General features: G+C 33.7%; 1 protein-coding gene across 9 annotated transcripts in view; it reads right to left on the bottom strand.

Moving 5' to 3' along the window:
- Positions 1-1,489: 1,489 nt before the first annotated feature.
- Fmr1 (fragile X messenger ribonucleoprotein 1) overlaps positions 1,490-22,071 on the bottom strand; it is a 37,969-nt gene continuing 17,387 nt past the window's right edge. For 2 of the 9 annotated variants that reach the window (XM_077106303.1, XM_077106309.1), the window contains exons 8-16: positions 20,074-20,244; positions 19,906-19,984; positions 16,367-16,476; positions 15,440-15,574; positions 11,001-11,087; positions 8,243-8,438; positions 6,541-6,723; positions 5,989-6,071; positions 1,490-3,871 (exon numbers count right to left, since the gene is read on the bottom strand). In XM_077106303.1, coding sequence (XP_076962418.1) covers positions 3,710-3,871; positions 5,989-6,071; positions 6,541-6,723; positions 8,243-8,438; positions 11,001-11,087; positions 15,440-15,574; positions 16,367-16,476; positions 19,906-19,984; positions 20,074-20,244 — 1,206 coding nt within the window. In that variant the 3' untranslated portion in view covers positions 1,490-3,709. The remainder of the gene's footprint in view (positions 3,872-5,988; positions 6,072-6,540; positions 6,724-8,242; positions 8,439-11,000; positions 11,088-15,439; positions 15,575-16,366; positions 16,477-19,905; positions 19,985-20,073; positions 20,245-22,071) is intronic. The other 7 variants (XM_077106305.1, XM_077106304.1, XM_077106307.1 and 4 more) reach the window with 7 other exon arrangements.

The following is a 22,071-nucleotide window of genomic DNA, read 5'->3' as shown; positions in this document are numbered from 1 at the left end:
GAGTTCTTTCAACATAAACCATCCATGTTTTGCATGATACAGAATAATGGTAATAAACCCCAATTCCCAGGATTCCTTGTAACCATCTTTTGTTGACAGTTATATCTTCCCTCCTTCTAATTTCAATCTATCCCTGTAATCAAGTGTACGGTACACAGAAATTGGAAGACGTTTAAGGACTCAAATTTGAAGCTTTGTCTTTAATCATTTAGCAAGCACAATTTTCAAAGTCTTTTTATGCCTTCCCAGTAACATAAAACTCCTTAGCATTAAAATAAGAGCAGACAAGTGGGATGGGATGCGGTGGGGCCTGGGGTTGTGGCTCAGTCGTAGAGTGCTTGTCTCTCATGTGTGGGGCACTTGGCTTGACCCTCAGCACCTCATAAATAAATAATAGAAGTATTGTGTTCATATACAACTAAAAAATATTTTAAAAAAGGATTTTCTTGGTTTCTTTGTGAAAAATTCTGAGAGAAAAAAGCTCAAGAAAAATACACTGAGAAAAAGATGCTCAAGATTTAAATCCTGGCAACAGTTGTGCCTTCTGAGCAATCAAGACTAGCATCTGGTAATGAATATTTCAGAATAACTGGTTATCAGAAGAATCTGAGGTTTACACGGGAAATGCCATTTATGGCCATGTGACAAACTGGTTCAATAGAAATTAGAATCAGTGTATGGACTCTAAAAGCCACTACAGTCAAAACCACCAGGAGCTCTAAGATCATGATCAGATGACAGAAATGCTTCTAAGTCAGCCAAGTTGAGTGTCAAGCCAGTGGCTGCCAATAGGCTTTTCCTTTGTAGGGCTGAAAGCTACTATGAAACAAGTTACTAATGGCATTTCTACCTACTCCTTAGAGATGGACTGTGCCCTGCTAGGCAAAATCAACATCAGAAAATCAGAAAAGTACCACAGAGGAAATTTGAAAAGCAGATAACAAAGGGGCATACCCCCTCTCCCAGAAATATTTGTCTAGCATCACTCTGGATTCCAATAGCAGATGGAATGGTGCTACTGTCAACTCTCAATTGTACCTCTTTAAAGGCTGTAACCTTGCTGGAGTTTCTTGAAGTGACCACAATAGCTAATTCCTAGATACATTCTACCTAAATTCTATTACTAAGACATTGATATCAAAATATTTTTAAACTATACTGAAATAATATTTTCTAAAGGGAGGATATCATTATGGGTGCACAGGTAGGAGTATGTATTTAATATGGTTTAGCAGCATCCTATAAGATGTATTTAAATTTTATAACTGAGAACATGGAGAATTTTCAAGTATCTTCATTTTTGCCTTTTAAGGACACCTAAAAGATAAACTGCAATCACACATTTGCTTTACATGATAAATATCCCCGACATCAATATTGTTTTAGGTTTATAGAAATTTAAAACCAGGAGCAAACATCTGTCAGACTATATTTTTGCTTTTTCATAAGTGCAACTTTTTAATAAAAATTTACATCTAGATAAACAATCTTCAGAGTTTTGAAACTTTAATAAGATTTTAAAAACATCATGACTTCAAACTGAAAAACATACACATTTAGCACACAAATATTGTAATATGAATCAACTCCAACTCCATTTGAAAACATGTGAATCAAATTACAGTTTTAGAAGTTAGTAATTCACATTTAAGCAAGTTAGCGCCTTGCTGAATTCAGCCTTTGTAAAAAAGAGACTTAGTGCATATTGTAATGGTACATTGTGTTTTGTACCATTTTGCTGATTTTTTTCACTTTATTAAACAATAGTAAGTTCTTGAAAGTTGGTAGATAACGGCTAACTTCCTATGACATGTGAAAATTCCAATGGCAACAGTTACATTTTGTAACAGAACACTTTCTATAGATTTCTTTTCCTATCTTAAAATTTTAAAAGCAATCATTTGTAAGGATTGCATCAACATCAATTTAGCAGAGGAAGATCAAACTTTATTGAAACTGCTTGCATACAAAATATATTGCACTATAACCAAACAAATGTCAACATAAAATCCAATCTGTTGTCGCTAATATGTACAGAGAATATTGCCCAAGAGCAGTTACATTACAAGGTCATTCTACCTTGGTTAATTATCTACAGTATTTTAAACCAAACAGCTTACAGATGATGTGTGCAAGGTACCAATTTCTGTTTGCAAATACTATACATTCCCAGAATAAATAACTAGAAATCAACATTAATGTTTGGCAATACTTTTTAAAAGACTTTAATATTTGTGAAATCATGTGCAGTTTGTCGCCATTTTTATATGCTTATTTGTATGCAAGGAAAAGAAACAAAAATGAAAATTCAAAGAAACAAACTCACAAAATACATCAGAGGCAGAACTTCGGTTTGTACGGCTCTGTACAGATTCAGTGGTACCCCTACTCGGAGTTATTTTTTAAGAAAAATATAACATCTTAGAGTGAAGGTCCTTCACATATTTTTCCTCAGTAAATTTCATTCATTTAAAAAAGAAAGACTCAAAAACAAAAACAAAATCCAACACATCCAAAAAAGGAAAAAAAATGTATTATTTGCTAACCAATCCTAGTCTGCTTTTCAATTCTGCTTATACATCAGACCTTATATCTCAAAGTTTACAAAACATTTAACCTGCTTCCAATGTTTCTTAGACAAAGTACCTGTACTTTGCAGGATTATTATGTGTACATGAAAATGACCTTCCTATCTCCCCCACATAAGCCTGAACTTAAAATGTGAAAAACTTCACAAAACTTAGGGAGGACAAAATAAAAAATGTTCTGAGTTAAAATTGGTCATCAGGCCAAAGAGCAGGCATATCCTACTAACTTTCGACCAGGAAGATTTGTTCCTAGCTGAAAACATTTTAGCCTCTCTCAAATGAAAAGATAGTTATTTCTTCTCCTGTCTATACAGAAAAATTACACATCCCTTTCAATAACACTATTGTCAAACTTCAGTGCAACAAAACAAAAACAAAAACAAGTCCTATTCTTTATACTGCCTAACCTGATGTTTATGTAAGGAAAAAAATATGGAAAGCATGCATTCTTCTATAAAGTACTAATGTTTGACAGGGTTTGCTACATCTTTAACATTTAGTGTTTCCAACTTATCTTCCCTGAACTCTGCATCCAAATATAATATTCCTACCTGCCAAGATATAAAAAAGGCACAGATCATACAACTTTTTTTTTTTGCTAATGAAAATGACAAATGTCACATCACACATATTTCAGGGTCCACAAAAATACTGGAAAAGTGGACCAAAACATAAACTGACACAGGACATGAAATGACATAGCATTTCATAGACTCCTAAATGAGATTGAAAACAGAAGTCCAGTATGATTACCATAAATGCTATTTATTCAGAAAGACTGAAATGAACTGGTGAGTTATCACCCAATGCAGGAAAATGGTCCAAATTAATAAATATTATCATTGCTTAGTACTTTAAAAAATAAAACTAAAATCCTGCCCTGAAGTGCTAAGTATACTTAAAAGCAATGTTTCAAATTTTAAGATCCTTTTTGTGCAAATCTGAAAAATTGTCACTTATGGCCAATACAAAAAATAAAATAAAATTCTTAGCAGAATTTGTGTTCATTTCATGCCCTGTGCCATCTTGCCTACTATTTGTCTTTGGCCTAACAAAGTTTTCTAATATGGAATAAGAATTACAGAAACGGTATAGGAAATATAACTTCAAAATTATGCAGTTTAGGGTACTCCATTCACGAGTGGTTGTTGACCATCCACGCTGTCTGGCTTTTCCTTCTTCTGGTTACGGTCTTTACCCGTGCGCAGCCGGTTACCTTCGCTGGAGGTATTCTGTAATGTTTTAGTGTGGACACTCCTTTCATTATTGCAGTCAACTCTGATCTAAAACAAGTTATAGTTGTTATATATAGACCATATCCTATTTTAATCTTTAAATGGCCTGACAAGAAAAATAAGTCTGAAGTGTAAATTCCACATGTTCAAAAGGGAAATGGAGATAAGCATAGAAGAACTGCAAGAAATAAGATGAGGTGGGTTCTTTATTTGGTTTATGATTTGAAAATACTCTTCTTTAACTGGAGCATACTGGTCATCTCACTGCATCCAAAGTTAGAGAAAAACTCACAATCCTACCATGTCTCCTTCTAAACAGAATAAACAGTGAGAAACATTTAATTAAAATGAATTAGTATTACTGAACACCAGAAGAGAGATACAATGCTATATAGAGAGTATAGAGCACTGTGTGTGTATGTGTGCACGTGTGTGTGTGTGTGTGTGTGCGTGTGTAAAACATACCTCATGCTATGCTAATGCTGGAGTTAAAAAAGAACAGGCTATTCTCCAAAGACTGTGGAACCCAGGAGGAGAAACACAAAACAATGTCTTCCTATTCTGGATTTACCAGGATAAGAACTCAGCTAATTCACTTATTAGACAGCTTTTAGTTTGCACTTTTATATCTATCATAGGTATGATTAAGTTTCTCTGCACTAAAATTCCCATTGCATATGACTACTGCTTTCTAGTAGCATGTGCTTCAGGAAGGCAATTCAGATGATCCTACAACTTGAACTGTGAAGAACTGAATGTTAGAAGGAAATCTGAAGATGATAACTTGTGGAAGGACTAGCATCCTAGAACAGTATAAGGACTAATGTAATTTTAGAATAACATTCTAAAAGTTACAAAATATTGTGCTAATTCTGAAAACTACTAACAGAAGTCCTGGTGCTGTATAGAAGAAAAGATATTGACCAGTGTACCTAAAACAAATATTTATGTGCTTCAAGTGTATAAGCTAAAAATGTGTCCAAATGGATGACTTCAATTGCAAAGTATGTTAAAATTTTAGGCCTGTGTTTTAAATGTTTGGTTGTCAAAGGTTCAGTGCTTTGTATTCATTTGCATTCTCACACAGAAAACATTTTTATTCAGTATTCCATTATAATTATAAATATGCATACTTTTAACCAATATGTTTACATTGTCAAGTTCATGAAACTTGTCAGTTTAAGTGAAGAAGCACAAAACTAGTAGAGAAATGCCTGGTATCTTTGAAAAGGACATTATGGTAATATTTTGCCAAAGTTTTTAATCTAGGTCCAAGGCCTTTTCTATGCTATTCCTTAGGAAAATACCAATAGTTAAAATTTACTTAGAGGTGATATGAACTATAAGAAATATTTTACCATAAAGTTCTTAACATTTATTTCTAATAATGAGTGCTGATTCTAAACCAATCAATAGAGGAAACTCTTAAATCTGCCACCAGGGTTGGAATAACACTCCACAACATGCTAGCTATGTGAATATGGGCAAAGGACTATGACTTCAGTTTTCTCACATATAAAACAGAATAATAAAACTACTTATCTCAGTGAGCTGTAAGATTGAATAAGATAAAACATACACAGGAGGCATGTAGCAAAGATGCCCGATGTGCTTGAGGTAATTTTAAAATTACTTGAAAACTGGGTTTTCCACTGATAATGACCATTTGAGAAGAGATCCTCAGAATAGACCATCTTAAAACAAATGGTTAATTTTGCCTGAAGACTACCTGAACATCATAAGCCCTATCTATCGTAACTATTAGTTGCAAGCAGAGAGAGCTTCCCCATACTTCCTACTCAAGGAGAATACCCTAGTCTTGAAATTTAGGGGACAAGGGGCCTACGGTACTCACTTATTGTCTCTTAGTACATTTCAGAATGTTCCTTTTCTTAGGGATTTGAGGGGGGTCCTCAATGGTATTAAAATCCTAAAGTGGTTGTCCAAGTCTTCCTAATGTTCAGACTCCATCTTCTCTAAAGAAATCCTCTTACTTGTATACTTGTCACAGAGGACTAAGACTGCCTACAACTATAATATTGAAGGAAAAATACTTCACATGCTCCCAAATTTGAATTCTTTGAACATGTTTAAAAAGAAAGTAAAACTCAAAACTGAAATTACTGTATTCAAATAATTTATGGAAAGAGTCACATAAGTTTTACCTGAAGGGATCCATCAGCTGTTCTTCCTTTTGCCTCTCTTGGATTACGTGGGCGATTATCTGTTCGGGAGTGATCGTCGTTTCCTACAGGAGGATTTTCAAAAGGTTTAACAGTTACTGATTCTCAAGTGCTTAATGGAAGTTCTAATACCATGTCCTCTATGTAGACCAACCACAGAAACTAAAATGTAATTGATAGCCTAGTGATTCCAGTTACATAATTGTTAATAATCTTTTCTGTTACCAAGAAACAGAAGGTATTATATACAGCATAAACAGGTCAATCTCAGTTAAGAATCAAATGCTTTTTCTTCAGAGTACTTAATGAAGATAACTAATTAGCTACTTATCTGTGTTTTTTCATATATTCAACATAAACCAAAACTAATACTGTGTTACTATACAAAGGAAAGTCTGATACTTTCCTATGATGGTCAGCACAAAAAAGGAGACAGGATTTGACAGTACTTCACTGCATCACTAAGCTGTTTCATGGAAGTTCAGCCAGCTGTTACAGTTCACCATTATTTCTCAATAATGAAAACCTCTGTACCTTTGAAGCCTCCGCCTCGTCCTCTTCCTCCCTGTCCTCTTCCTCCCCCTCCACGCCGCCGTCCGTCTCCTCTGCGCAGAAAGTTCTCCCTCTCTTCCTCTGTTGGAGCTAATGACCAATCACTGAGTTCGTCTCTGTGGTCAGATTCTGTTTCAGAAGCATTTGATGCTTCAGAATTAGTTCCTATCGAGAGTTAAAAGTTATATACCATTGTCCGACTTAAAAAAAAAAAAAAGGTTAACAGAAGCTTCCAGAGACGATTCAGGGGTAATCCAATACTCTTCCCAATTTAGAAGCCCACCAGAGTATCAACACCTTCCATTTTGTAAAACAAATAATTGAAAATTTGAAATGTTGTGCTTTGAAATATTTGAGATGTAATTTTGTGATTTATAAACAGTTACTGTTTGGGTTTTATTTTTTAAAAAAAGATATTTTATTAGCTATCTAAATTCAAATCTGAGTATGCCATATCTGTAAACAGCTGTTCTCCTTTAAACATCTGCTCTCTGGAGAAAAAGTTGTCTACAACAGTTCAGTGCAATACGTTAATAAACAAAAAATCTATAAAGAGAGCTTGTTATAAGATTTGGCCTGGGAACAGAGGAGAATGTACACATTTTGGTCACCTCTGAAAGGGCAGAAATGAAGGCCACCATGACATCTATCTCAGGGAAGGGTCTCTTAGGGGGATGTGTTTGTCCGATGCTTGGCCCACAACCTTCCCTCCCACTCCCACTGAATTAACTGATCATTAATAAAGGAATACTTTGAAAACCTCAGTATGCCTGAGGGGTTAATAGTGGAGGGGATAGGAGTGTGGGAAAAGAGCTCCATGGTGAAGTGAAATTCATTGGTAAAAAGAACGGAGTGTTGGGAGAGGGGTTAGGGGTTAGGTTCAAGGTTGGCCTTAGGAGTAGGTATCTCTCCCCGACTCCAGAATATCAACTCTACTACCTCCCTCTCTCCCTCCCTCTCTCTTCCTCTGTTGGAGCTAATGACCAATTATAGCTTCACCATTATAGCTTCATTCCTGTGGATCTTGAAGGCTTTTCCATCTTAAAGAGTTCCTTTTTGAAATGCAAATATTTGTGAGATGGATTATACCTTACACCATCATTAGCAAGTAACATAGTAGATACACAGTTGAGCAAGAAAGACAGTAGGCACTGGTAGGTGGGGACCGGGTTCACTGAAAGATACTGGGAAAGAAGATAGAAGCACGGACAGAAGAACTGGGAAGGCAAAGAGAAACTTCGCCTACTTCTTGACTGTGTCTAGGGCTGACATTGGCCATGCCACTCAAAATCACCTTATGAGTCACAGGATGCAGACCCCTGATTTACATAGTCCATCCAGCAAGTATGACCAGCACATGCCTGACAAAAAATGAGCCACAGTACACAAATGAAAAAAGTTTTGGCTATACAGTAATAAAATCAGGAGAGGTCTTAAGTCATCAACACACAAGGGCTTGAGTGGATTTATCCCCAATCAGAACATGGACAGAACTCAGAACTGCCCTGTTGAACTATGTGTCATTATTAGTTTTATTCTGTCTCTTGAAACACAATTTGACCCACTGTGAATTGGAAACCATGTAGTGAGAAGTTGTTATAATGGGGTTCTAATGATATTAGAGATTAGCAGCTATTAGGTCTAGGAACAGATAAAGTTACTGAGTAAAATGCTTAGTTTGTACCTGAAGTATATCCAGGACCGCGTCTGCCGTGCCCCCTATTTCTGTAAGGTCTACTACCTCGACCCATTCCTTGACCATCCTCAGTCACATAGCCTTTTTCCTTATCTGTACGATTTGGTGGTGGTCTAGAACTAGCTCCAATCTGTCGCAACTGCTCATCAATTTGTAATCTCTCCAAACGCAACTGGTCTACTTCCTATTTAAAATATACAAGATAACAGTAAAAATAATTTGACATTTTTCTTAATAATATCTTTCTCCTTTTTATCAGATAAAAAATATACTGGAAATATTTAAATTTCAGTTCTAAATTTATAGTAAACACTGTTACACAAAATTATCAGGAAATTGGTCTCCTTAAAAAAGAAAATTACTATAGATAACGGTTATTGATGTCCAGAATTAGAAATATAATAAAAACTTAGAATTAAAACTATACTGAATAAAATTTATGTTTATTTGATTTGGCACAATTATCCAATTATTCTATGGCTAAGGCACAAATATGTTATTTTTTGGGACTTCTTGATGATAGGATATTGAATAAAGCAATATTAAACTATATAAATACAGATAAATGACATTTTAAAGTATAGCCATCTAATCTCAAAAATAACACAATGTAAATTATCTTAATTAAAATAGATTTGCCAGTTAAGATCTCAATTTACAAATCACTGAGTTTGGGGCATCTTTTGCTTTAAAAGAACATATACTATTTTTGGATGTGATTATATAGTTAGGAACAATTATTTTCCATGAACTAAAAAATGCTGATATTCCTTATATAAAAGGGGAAAACACTTTAATAACTGAACAAAACAGTTCAGTCCTACATTATTCCTTGAAAACCCCTTAAAGTCTACAACTCTACTACAACAAATACAACAAACAGTATATATTCAGATGATTAAAACATATAGCCGGGATCTACTGTCAGACCCTTATAAACAGTACTTCCAATAAGCTATAGTCTGTCAAATCCAGACAAAAACCTAATTTTAAACCCTTGTCCTTCTGATCTACCCATAAATATCTCATTTACTGGCTACAGGGAATCAGAACCATAACTACAGTAAGTACTGGGTGTTTCAGTCAAGTAGAAGTCATTGTAGAGACTGTCTATATAAAAAGTCACTGGAAAAACCCCTGAAAAGCTTAAGTTCCTAAAATATGGTGTGGCATCTGGAAAAGAAAGGTCAGTTAAGGATCACCTGTGCTCTAAACCACACAAGAGTAAAGGAGAGAATGCAGCTGAGTGAGTGGCTGCCTCCAAAGGTACAATAATAGCTCCTGGAATGGATATATGGATCTTGCATAACAGAATGGTATTCCAGGGTAATACCACTGAGGCAAAACAGTCACCTTTTGGTGAGAGATGCCAGGCCCAATCAAAGGAAGATCTGGGGATAGAATGGAAACAGGACAGCTGCTGATAACCAACAAGTTATTCAATTGTGAAGAATAAATCAAAAGATCTGAGAGAGAACATTAGTCAAAAGAATAAGGGATTTGATACAGTGCAACCCTAACTGTCCAGGTCTTTACAATCATTTAAGCTAAGAAATGAAGAAAAACACATACAACAGATCACACACAAAACACACTGTTAACAACAATAACAGCAACAACAAAAAGCAAATCAAAAAGGTATCCTACCCATGCAAACCTTGCTGGATGAAACCTTCCATTTTAAATGATTAACTGATCATCACTAAGAATGAACAAAATGCCCAGCTACTGCACTATTTCTTCCTTTCACTCTGATTTACATATAATTGCTCTCTTTTTATTTAAGTCAGAAAAATAAATCTTATTAGGATAGTGCCATAAAAAATGGAAAGCTGGATTACTTTTTAAAGACTATTTAATACCAGCTGTGTTATAATTTTGATAAATAGAAGTACAAAGAAGAAATTATAAAAATGAGATAAGAGTACATTTCATTATATTATAGGATATATTATAAGCCAAAAGGAATTTCAAAAAGCATTTAGTTTAGGGAAATAACTTGCCTAAAGTCATATAGCTAGTTCTTAGTTAAAGAGAGACTAGAAGCAAATAGCTATATTGTCAATCCAGTGCTCTTTTCACTATACCTTGTAGCCGTTTGGTTCCTACCTCCCAGCTTGCAATCTAGAGGTAGAACTGTACAAACACTAACTAAAATGAGCAATTACAAGAAGACACAAATAGTTTGTATTTTGAAAAACAGAATAAAGAGAAAATATGAAGGGCAAACATTTAAACACAGTAGTTCATGAAATGCTGGAATTTCCTTGATAAATGACATAAAAGAAACAACAAAGGTGAGTGTTAGACACAAAATTTAGTGTGGAAAAAAATCCACAAAAGCTAGAACGAATCAATTGGATTAAATGGCTAGGTATAAGAAAACCAAAATTGAGTGTAAGGGTTTAAGAGAATAAGCAGAAATACAGGAATTTATTGAGAATGGAATATTAGGTTCTTAAATTTACAATAAAAAAGTAAGTTGTGTTTTTAGAAGGAATATATTCAAGTTAAAAAAATTAAGTATTTTCTCTATTTTCTTTTACAAGGCCATACATTATTATGCACAGGCTAGAATGATTCCGAACTGCTGAAAGATTCACTATAGTTTTTATATTTTAGTGCAAAAGGATTGAAAGTTAAATTTTTCCTGTTCTCATAGCATATTAGCAATGTATAATAGAGTTGATGTTTAATACAAATAAAAGTATTTTCCAGAAAAATAAAATATTTTTTCTGTCCTCACCTTTAAGTAGTTCAGGTGATAATCCAAGAGAACAGTGGCATTAGCTATGCTATCCTTTGTTCCCACAAAAACAAATGGTACCATACCCTGAAAAATAAATTACAGCAATGAATGTATAAAATTAGTGATGACTGCTCTGAAAAAATACAAATAATTACTAAATTTCTACCACAGGGTCTGGTGAACAATAGGTACATAAACGTTTGTTGAAAAGACAAATCAATATATAAAAACAAAAGTAGTTGATGTATTTTACACATCTATTTTGAATAAGGACAGATCAATATAGCAATTATTAAATGTTGGCAAAAAACACAGATATAATTCAAATATATGCAAGCTTTAACATGAGAAGTATAGATAAATGCTCTAATTCATTTATTACAAGTTTTACTAAATCAAATTCTTTAAGAAAATAATTCAAAACTAGATACCAGGATTTCAAAAGTAAAAAAACAAACCTAAATTTTGTTGAGTTAACAGAGTACAATCAAAACAGGAACAAAAAGAATTAGGATATTGAAAAATGCACTGACAAGCTGAGAGATAAAAAAGATACAGGCACATTCATGACCCAAATAGCAATACCATATATATTTCAATAACATATTCTGAAAATTTTAGAAGGATGAATTAAAGGGAAAATTTTCTTTTCTCTCTATGGATACCACTTTGATATTTATTAAATAAAATCATTAGCGGTTCCTTAGTTGTGGCATAGTTAAAACTATAGTGTACATGTCGTTTATATGCCATCTTTCCATTTATTACTATATAAAACATTTTCTGTGGCTTGATTGTTTTCAAAATAATCAGTTTTGGTCTGCAAATTACTCCTTGCTAATATAGATGTTACAATGAAGGATTTAACACTCCTGTGTATCTGGAAATTTTGATTGCTTTCAATTGTTTAAAATTATAAAAATGATTGATATCATCAACTTTCTAAATGTACATTTTCCTCATTTTGTATTAGATTTATAGACTATTTCCAGGGGTCATACAATGAGAATAAAGTACATGAACTTTTTTATATTTGAAAAATATTAATAAAATGTTCTTACACTGTTACATGTATTGAAACTGTCATCAACAATGTGAGAAAGAATGTTTCACTGTATTCTCCTTTTGCTTTCCTTTCTAGGTTGATTGGATGGGTAAAAAATTATGATTCCTTCTATTGACTTCCCTCAATTACTAGTGAAAGTTATAATTTTTGCATACTTTATATAATTGACTATTAGATTGTAGTATTATATATTCTATAATAAAAGAGAACAGATTTTTAAAAAGCATAATGTAAATATTTTTACTTCTGACTCATCACTATAAATGAGAAAATAAACTCTTTCTCATCACAAGCAATAGGGAAGCCTAGGGGAGATTTGTAAAAAGTAGGCAATTATGACATACATTCAAAATTGAGAATATTTCAATATTTTGCTATTGGATACATATGGTTACTGATATCTATAAACGATTAAAGGAAAAGTATGATGGTAGCTTTGCTGTAGATATAACATAACTCTCTAGGCAAAGATAAAAGGTATGAGAAACCAAGAAGCTCTCCCTTGAGCAAAGCATTGGTCTTTCATAAGGGCATTCATTTGATAAGTGTTGCTACTGCTGGGATGGTTTTACCTGCTCACATTCAGTATACAGCATCTAAAAGGTATGAATGGGCTGGCACAGGGTTTTTTCCCCTGTACGTGAGCATGGCTGTTGATGAAGAACAAAACTGAAAAATCAGAAAAACACCACTTTCAGACTGACATTCATCTAATAGACAAGGAACTGCCTTCTGAGTAGCACTGGCCACCTAAAAAGGAGCCAATAAAAACTCCTGGACTTCATACTGATTTGTTTTTGCACATGTAACATGTAAAGTATGGAATCATCAGGTCTATAAATCAGAATTCCTTTCTCAAAAACATCATTTTAACTCATGTTTTTTTTTTTTTTTTTTGGCCACCTAACTTTGTTACATAGCTGTTAATTGTGTTTTCTAAAATCCCACGTAAGAGAATGCTACACCCTTCCCACAGAATCACCAAAACCAGCTTTAAAATTCTGTTACAGACTTGGTTAGATTGACCTTGAAGAAAATCATTTAAAAATATTTTCTCTTACACCAGGTCCAAATTGTTTTACTAACCAAAGGCTACTCTAATTTAAGCACCTATCCAGAGGACCTGAGTAAATTAAAAGAAAAAATAAAGTAGAATGGTGGCCTTTAATAGAGATACCAGGAAAAAGTGATTACCTATTCTAGTATGAGAACTAGGCTTCCCAGCAGAGAGGAATATCCAACCCACTTGAAATTACAGTTTTATGCAAAATGATACTTGAGTTATAACATCTTTTCCAAAAACAGCCTTCCTAGGCCAGGTAGGGGGTGCTGCCCTCAAGGATCTATACAGTGTGGTTGATCTCCTCAACCACACTGTATAGATCTATGTTCTATGCTATGATTTAACACAATGAAGCACAAAGGGAAAGGTTCTTGATGCATTCAGGGAAGGGAAACCACACTGTATAGATCTATGTTCTATGCTATGGTTTAACACAATGAAGCACAAAGGGAAAGGTTCTTGATGTGTTCAGGGAAGGGGAACCTGAAGCAAGTACGAAAGCAAAGAAATGAGTAAGGTCAAAGTGAGGTTGGAAATAGAGGAGAATGAGTGCTCTAGGAAGCATAAACACAAAGTTTTCTACTGCATATATCTAGAAGCAACAAAATATGATAATGTTCAAAGAATTCCAAAGCTTCTCTAGAGTACAAGAGAGAAGAGTGGTGACAGATGACACTGGATAAGTAATTGGCATGAAAGCCCTGAGCTTTGTCTGCAGGAAAATTAATACACATTCCCACAAATACTCCTTCACCAGCCCCCAACCAAGAATGATCATTTATAGTCTTTTTTAACAAGGGGAATAAACATTTAAAGTATAAACCTAAAATATATTTTTCAATGAGTGTCTTCCTACTTGCCAAAACTTGAGTTCAGGTTTCTGGAATTCCCTACTACAATTGATCAAACCACTAAATACCTAAAGAAGTGTAAGGATTGCAAGTGATATTATAAAAACTCTTTTTTTTATTATTTTTATTTTTTTCATCTTCCATACATTTGATTCAAGTGAGTTATGCATTTCCATTTTTACCCCAAATACAAATTGCAGAATCACATCAGTTACACATTCACAATGTTTACATAATGCCATATTAGTGACTGTTGTATTCTGCTGTCTTTCCTATCCCCTACTATTCCCCCTCCTCTCCCCTCCCATCTTCCCTCTCTACCTCATCTATTGTTGTTCCGTTCTCTCCCTCCCCCCCCTTTCCCCTCACAACCTCATATATGTGATTTCGTATAACGATGAGGGTTTCCTTCCGTTTCCTTGCAATTTCCCTTCTCTCTCCCTTTCCGTCCCATCACTCGTCTCAGTTTAATGTTAATCTTTTCCTCATGCTCTTTCCCTCTGTTCAGTTCAAGAAGACATTTGGCATTTGTTTTTTAAGGATTGGCTAGCTTCACTTAGCATAATCTGCTCTAATGCCATCCATTTCCCTGCAAATTCCATGATTTTGTCATTTTTTAATGCTGCATAATACTCCATTGTGTATAGATGCCACTTTTTTCTATTGTGAATTGTGCTGCTATGATCATTGATGTGGCAGTATCCCTATAGTATGCTCTTTTAAGGTCCTCAGGGAATAGTCCGAGGAGGGTGATAGCTGGGTCAAATGGTGGTTCCATTCCCAGCTTTCCCAGGAATCTCCATACTACTTTCCATATTGGCCGCACCAAGTTGCAGTCCCACCAGCAATGAACAAGTGTACCCTTTTCCCCACATCCTCGCCAGCACTTATTGTTGTTTGACTTCCTACTGGCTGCCAATCTTACTGGAGTGAGATGGTATCTTAGGGTGGTTTTGATTTGCATTTCTCTGACTGCTAGAGATGATGAGCATTTATAAAAACTCTTAACAAATGATATACAGAAGACTGGATGTAGGACTTAATTGTAGGACTTCTAAAACCCATTTCTAAATTGATAGCTTAGTTCAAATAGTGAAAATGAGTTTCTAACTGGTCTTTTTATCTTTAAAAATAGCTTAACCAAAGGCACATTTTGAGCTACAAGCCCTGCAAACTTAAAGGAGATAGAGCATGGAAAAAATAAAGTACAGCCTCAAAAGAAAAATGCAATCCTGTTATGTTTATGGTGTTAAGAGTTGTCGTTCTGAATAAACAGAGAAGTATGTATTACTTTGGTTTGTAGTATCTCATCAGTTCACTAGCAGATCTAAAAAAAATAGACCATGAGTAGTTCACCAGTCTAACCAGGAAAAAAAATATTCAAAACACCAACAGTGACATCTGAATCAAAAAAAATTACTTTTAATGTTTTCCAAATTGACAAAATAACTCTTACCCTCTGGACTTTTGTACTGTTTGGTTGAGTAAAATGGGTGCTGTTTTCCTTTATATCTAAATGTTTTTTTTCTTCAGAGGGATTAGGTCCAACTCTTGAATTATTGGAAGGTAGGGAATTTGGTGGCATAATTTCCTTAAAAACAAGCACAAAACACAAAAAATAAAAAGAACCATTTTTAAGACTTGTTAACTCCATAACTGTATAAATGATTATTTTTTAGGAATGTAACTTATAGAGTACTTTGGTATATAAACATCATGCACTAAAAAACTGCAAAGGATTTAACTAAAAGAATCTTTCACAAAAAGTGGGTAGATGTGTGAAATTTGACATTTGGAGGTGACAGTATCTTAAAGAGTACTACTGCACAGAAGGGCATAACCTCATTTCCCTCACCCCATACAAACACTTCAAATGTTGCTACCAAAAGGCATATATTCAGGAAAATAAAAGTGAAAGTTATAAAAAAAAAGTTATATAAAATTTAAAGATAAAAAAACTATAAGCACACATAATCCTGAAACTAAAAAAAAAAAAATGTAAAAGGTGGAACTTTTGTTTTTGTCAGCAACACTAACATTTGAAAATGCTTTACAAAGCATTTTCACACATTATCTCATTAAGTTGTCATTAATGCCAAACCCAGTGATGTATGTTTCATATTAAAAAATTTGTAACTAACCATTTTAAAGTTTAGAAAATAAGATTTACATAGGTTAAGATGACTAATCTGAAGTCACAGCATTAGACAACAGATAGAGGCCATCATGTACAACTATACTGTTAGTTATATCAGGCATGTTGGATGATCAAAATATTTACAGTCACATATACATATGTGACAGGTCTAAGTTAGTATGTCAGATAAAAAATAGAAGACTTTTACTTTTATTAGACAAATCAGAAACATGAAATATAACATACCTCTTCCTGTGGGACATTTTTCTCATTTTCGGCCTCAATTCTCACCCTCACAACTCCTGACTTGTCCACAATCTCCTGAATCAGTTTTCCATTTTTTCCTATTACTTTACCTAAGTAAGAAATGAATAATTCATTTTTGGTTTTAAAAACACACCTTAGTCCCTCTGAGCACACTCTCCTGTAAATTATCTCACATGTATGTGTTTACACACACACACACACACACACACAGAGAATTTAGAGATTTAAACAGGCCCCTGTTGTGACAGTTAAATTAGTTTTCTCCTTGATTAGGTCATCATAACTTAAATGCCTTTGGTCAGGTACTACAGTTGATTAATACTTGTGAACTGATTGGGTAATTCAAACTTCTAAGGAAGTCCAAAGATAGTCTATTACTTTGCATACGTAGGAGGTTAAACTTGCTGGTAGTGTAGTGCTTTAATATTCTGCAAAGTTCTACAAAAGGAATTAAGGAAAGAATAATTGTAAATATCCATGCTCAACTGACAATTTTGATTCTTATCTACATGTGATTTAAATCTGCCTCTTTATCCATTCATTCTCATTTTTAGAATTTTATAAAAGATAATCTAAGTTTAAAAGTGGCTTATGCAGGTATACATAGATCTAAAAGGATTACAATCTCTCACGCCAGTCTGTTAAAATATTATTCCTGTGGAGTAGTCAAAAATCATAGAATAAAAGATCAAGGTAGCACAATGAAAATCATAATGAAAAGCAAAAGTTTAAAACCTGTGTAAGTACTCTTCACTAAAAAAACAGAGTTCAAGTACTAGTAATAAATAGGCACTGGATTCTTTCCCTCGTTTTAGAAATTCCAGCCGCATACATCACTGGGACATAATTGCTTTCAGAGCCATCATCACACATTAGTATAAAGCAAGACATTACAAATATAATAACTACTAATTCTAGAAATCTGTGTGTGAGCTGTATCTTATTTCAAGGGCTCAGCAAGGTATCCATCACATGCTTGCCCCACTAGCTTTTCTGAGGCAGAACTGAGGAAAAACATGTAAGCCAAAATTTGCTTTGAGCCAATCCTAGATAAGAATTCAGTAAAGATCTCCTCACAGAAGGATCCTGTGGCTCTTGTAATTAGAGCACAACTTTGACATTTTTGCTGTGTGTAGCTGCATCAGAGCCTTTGGTCCACTCAGTGGTCAGAAAACAGATGCCATTAAATTAGAACACCTGACCTAGGATCTTTGGACAATTATTTCTGGTCCTATTCAAATAAAAAGGAGAAGAGTAGGGACAGTGAAGCTACCTGGATGGAGTTTCCATAGTTTGTTTGGGTACTGGGAATTGAACCCAGGAATGCTCTACCTACCACTACATTCCTTACTTCTTTTTAATTCTTCTAATTTTTTTTTTTAAATTTTGAGACAGGGTCTTGTTAAGTTGTTGAATCTGGCCTTGAATTTGCAATCCTCCTGCCTCAGCCTTCAGAATCACTTGGATAACAGGTTGTGCCACTCTACCCAGCCCACAGTTTCTTTTTATTTATAATAGCTATATTTTCATGAATCAATGCTGGTTTTAATAAAAGTCTAAATGAGTTAGCAAAAAAGAAAAATGAGATTTTAGCATATTTCTATTAAGATAATATCTTGACTATCCTAAGAATTGTACAAGTTTAACACAGCTGAATAATTAAACAAATTCATTGTCAAAGCCAGGGAAGAAAAAGAAAATTTTAAGAAAAGGAAATCATTATACACACTAAAGAGAGTTTGAGAAAAATAGATAATAAATCATATTGTGAGACCTAACAAAACTCTTGTAATATTGATTATGACATCTCCCCTAAAGATTGCCTTGCCTAATCTTATGTAAAAATGCTTTCTTAAAGTCCCCAACATTGCCAGTTTTGTAGAAGCCCTCTCAAAAACAGAATACTCTCACTTTACTAAATAGAAACACAACACAACCAAAAACAGGATGATTTACTTCACAAGGCTTTCTGGTAAAAGATACTTTCAGAGATCCTCTTCTTTCCAGTTAAGACTATAGGTAGAATCTACTTTTATTTAATAATAAATTATTAAACAATTATTTTAAATCCCAACAGACAATTGACTACAATTCTGCTTTACTGAAATGAGGTTGTTTTGAATAAGGTAAAGGAAATTGAATTGAGTCCACTATTATGCCCAGAACTGCACTAGGTACTTTATAATTCTGTAAGGTGAATATTTTATACTTATTTGATAGGTGAGGAGAGAAGATCCAAGGAAGCTAAAGACTAAAATCCAGAGCCAACCCCTATGCCCAAGCACCTTCCCCTACCATCATGCCTTCTCTAAAACAATGTTTTATGAGACATATAAGCATCATCAATTTGATATTTTTTAAAAAAACTATATTTTCATAAGATTTGCCAAATTTACAATAATATTTCTTATTTAAAATTGTAAGTACTTGCTTAACAAGCTACAAAGAAAATAAATATCATTTATAATCTCACCATCCTGAGATATTCACTTCACCCTGTGCTATACATACATTTTCTACACAACTGGTATGTGAATTACCTCAATAACATTACACATTCATGTTCTTTAGTTTGTCTGTAGTATACAACGGAGCTATTAATTCTGCATTATTTCACTAGTATTTGTACTTTATCTTTAAGCTGATTTTCTGTGGGAGAAAAATACCATTACTAGTGTTTTTTAATGACACTAAAGATGTTTAAAACTCTATGCTGATAAAAAGCAGGCTATATAGTTCTGAAAATATGTCCACAAAATGCAATAGTCGTCCTTGTTTTCTTTTTTTAAAGTTTCCCAAGAAGTTGCATTACCTCCTACAGCAATCATGATTTCAAGGTTAAAAGATTAAACATTTACAGGCAATAGGTCTCAATCTTACTTACAAATTAAAATCATATTTAATTTCCTTGATAAAATTACACCTGTTTTTGATGTTATACTAAAAATACCTCAGCATTTGGGAGGGTTGGTGAAATGTTCTTAGGTATTTGCTGACACTCATGATGGTGATGGTCATCGAACAGTACTCAAAAGTTAAAATAAGAAGTTACCAGTAACTTTGCAGAAAGTCCCAGAGACATTTAGTTACTTCTGGCTTAAAAACGTACTAGATTTAAGTAACTTGCATTCAGATTGTCAAGTTGAGATAATTAAAATTGATGCTATATTTTATAGCCCTCTTAGGGAAATCAAATACCTATCTACTATGAATTATAAAGATACCAACTATCATTCATTTAAAAAAAAACAGTCAATTTTAAGATAGAGACACTATACAGTGAGAAGTCTGGGTTTTAACTACCAAAGCAATCTCCTTTGCATACATTCTGATAATATAACCTGAATATGATACCCAGTAAACACTTTCTCAACATGGTAGCAACAAACTATATTTCAAAGATTGCAATTAAATTAAGTGATACTCCCGAGTGAGGAAAAATTGGATTCTATTGGTATAAAAATTGTTTACCTGAATTTTATTTTTGTGGTGCATGTTAATGGTTATTTCTGACTCACCTACTAAGTTTCTTGGAACTTGTATGACATCTTCAGCAAATTCAAGAAAGCTTCTAGCCTTTTTCACTGCATCCTGATCCTAATAAAAAGGAGGAAAGTTTCAAGACAAAATGATCAACCAGAAGCAACACTGATTTGGAGCAGGGGGCTAGTTAGTAAAATATTTACCTCTCCATAAATATGAAACGTGCAGGTATCTTCATCTAGATCAATAGCAGTGACCCCAGGTACTTTTCTAGCTTGCTGAATATTAGCACCATGAGTACCAATAGCTAGACCCATCAGATCTTCTCGTACAATAAACTGTTCATGAAACCTTGAGGCAAGCTGCCTTGAACTCTGAAGAGAAATACACATCTGATGAATATGCTTTATCAACTATTAAGACAACTGTATTTAGGTCAGCCATGTAAATTATCTTGACCCTGTATATTAGGGGTCTATAAATTAGTTTCAGTTGAAAACTAATTTTAGAAAAGATCTCCCACAGCATAAGTACTTTTTAAGTTATTACTGAAGGTCTATGCCATTTGATATTAAAGGAAAGAGCTTGTTGACAATTTTCCAAGGTAACTTTTGAAAACCTATTTGCAAGGCTGCCTTAGTTAACCAATATCAACAATTCAGCAATTAAGCAGATCAAATGTTCCCAAATAAACACCAGCTCACTGGATCTGACAGACTCAATATTGTTTAGGCAAAAACACTGAAAATGTCATCTTTATAGAACATTTTATTTTTACTTAAGGATATTATTTTTTTTCCTAGAAATAGTACATATTTAGGACTTAGTATCACTAGGTATTGTGTTCTAAACATCCCTCTCTTTAAATGATGGCATCAAAAGAACATATTCCCTTTTCTCCAAACCTAAGAAAAAGGAATTTTAAGACTTGCTGTCATAGAAGTTAAATTGATTACAGCATGCCAAAGATTTAAAACTTATCTCACATATGCATCTGAAACCTAAAATTAGAGCAGAGTCTGTAAGACCTTGTGATCTGGATCCACAAGTATAATGAGCTCTTTCAAATATATTCAGTAATGACAAAACTAAATTCCACTGATACCCCAAACTTGTGGATAATCACTGTCTTTTAAATAGTATATAAAATTTTAATGTTTAGTTCTAGCATGCCATTAATGCAAACCAAACGTATTAGTGGCTCATGTTGAAAATGGGAATTTCTTATAGGAATATGTGAATCTCTTTAATATTAGTAGTGAAGGAAGATAGGCATGCACACTAGACACTTGTTCTCATTATTCAACACACTGATAATTGAATGAATATACCTAAATGTAAATAATTTTATAAGTACAATTTCCATTTTTTTAGATTAGAGTAGTAAAATTCATTAAATATTTCTAGGACTTTCCAAGAAGTCATGCTTTTTGAGTACGGGTTCATTAACCTGGTTCCTTGTTTTCACTGATGATTCACTGATAAATGGTAAGCCAAAGATATGGTAATAGAGCATTTAAGAAGAGGCATATGCTTGTATTTTATAATACTCACAATAAAAGTAAGAAGGCTGCTCTGGCCTATAAATTATAAGATAATCACTAAAGAAACCACAAAATTGTGAACACAGGGACATCGAGAAAGAATGAGAAAAACAAAACAAAACAAAAAACAACCAATCAAACAGACCTCCATGGCCATAAGGAAAACAAAGTAAAATTTTCCTCTCTTGCTATAGTTCAGTAATCACACATCAAGTTGGAATGTAGCAAATTTTGTAGGGTTTTACAAGAATATAGCCTTGACTACCTTCTCTCCAAAACTTCAGTTTGGAACTTTTTTTTTTTTTTAATATTTCAACTGATGCTTTCCCCCTGATGAAATGAATAATGATAAGGAAATCTGGATTTTGACAGTAATCTACTTGAGTTGGCACATTGAACCATAATCCATTTAGTTTCTATGGTAATGGATGGAAATACTAGACTGTTATCAATGAAAATAAATGTATGATGATGGAAATTATAGGAGAATTAATAAAAGTAGATAAAATGCACCTTAAGAGACGAAATAGTAAGTAAGGGAAATAGCCTCTGGCAGGAATCTGAAGACAGGAGTTTTAAAGAATGACAACCAATTAGAATGAAGAAGTTCTATACCCTTTTAAACAGAAATAAACATACATAATGAAAGGAATATGA

The sequence above is a fragment of the Callospermophilus lateralis genome, chromosome X (genome assembly GCF_048772815.1).
Source record: "Callospermophilus lateralis isolate mCalLat2 chromosome X, mCalLat2.hap1, whole genome shotgun sequence".
In the NCBI taxonomy this organism is placed as follows: domain Eukaryota; kingdom Metazoa; phylum Chordata; class Mammalia; order Rodentia; family Sciuridae; genus Callospermophilus; species Callospermophilus lateralis.
This window is presented reverse-complemented; position numbering and strand designations above follow the sequence as displayed.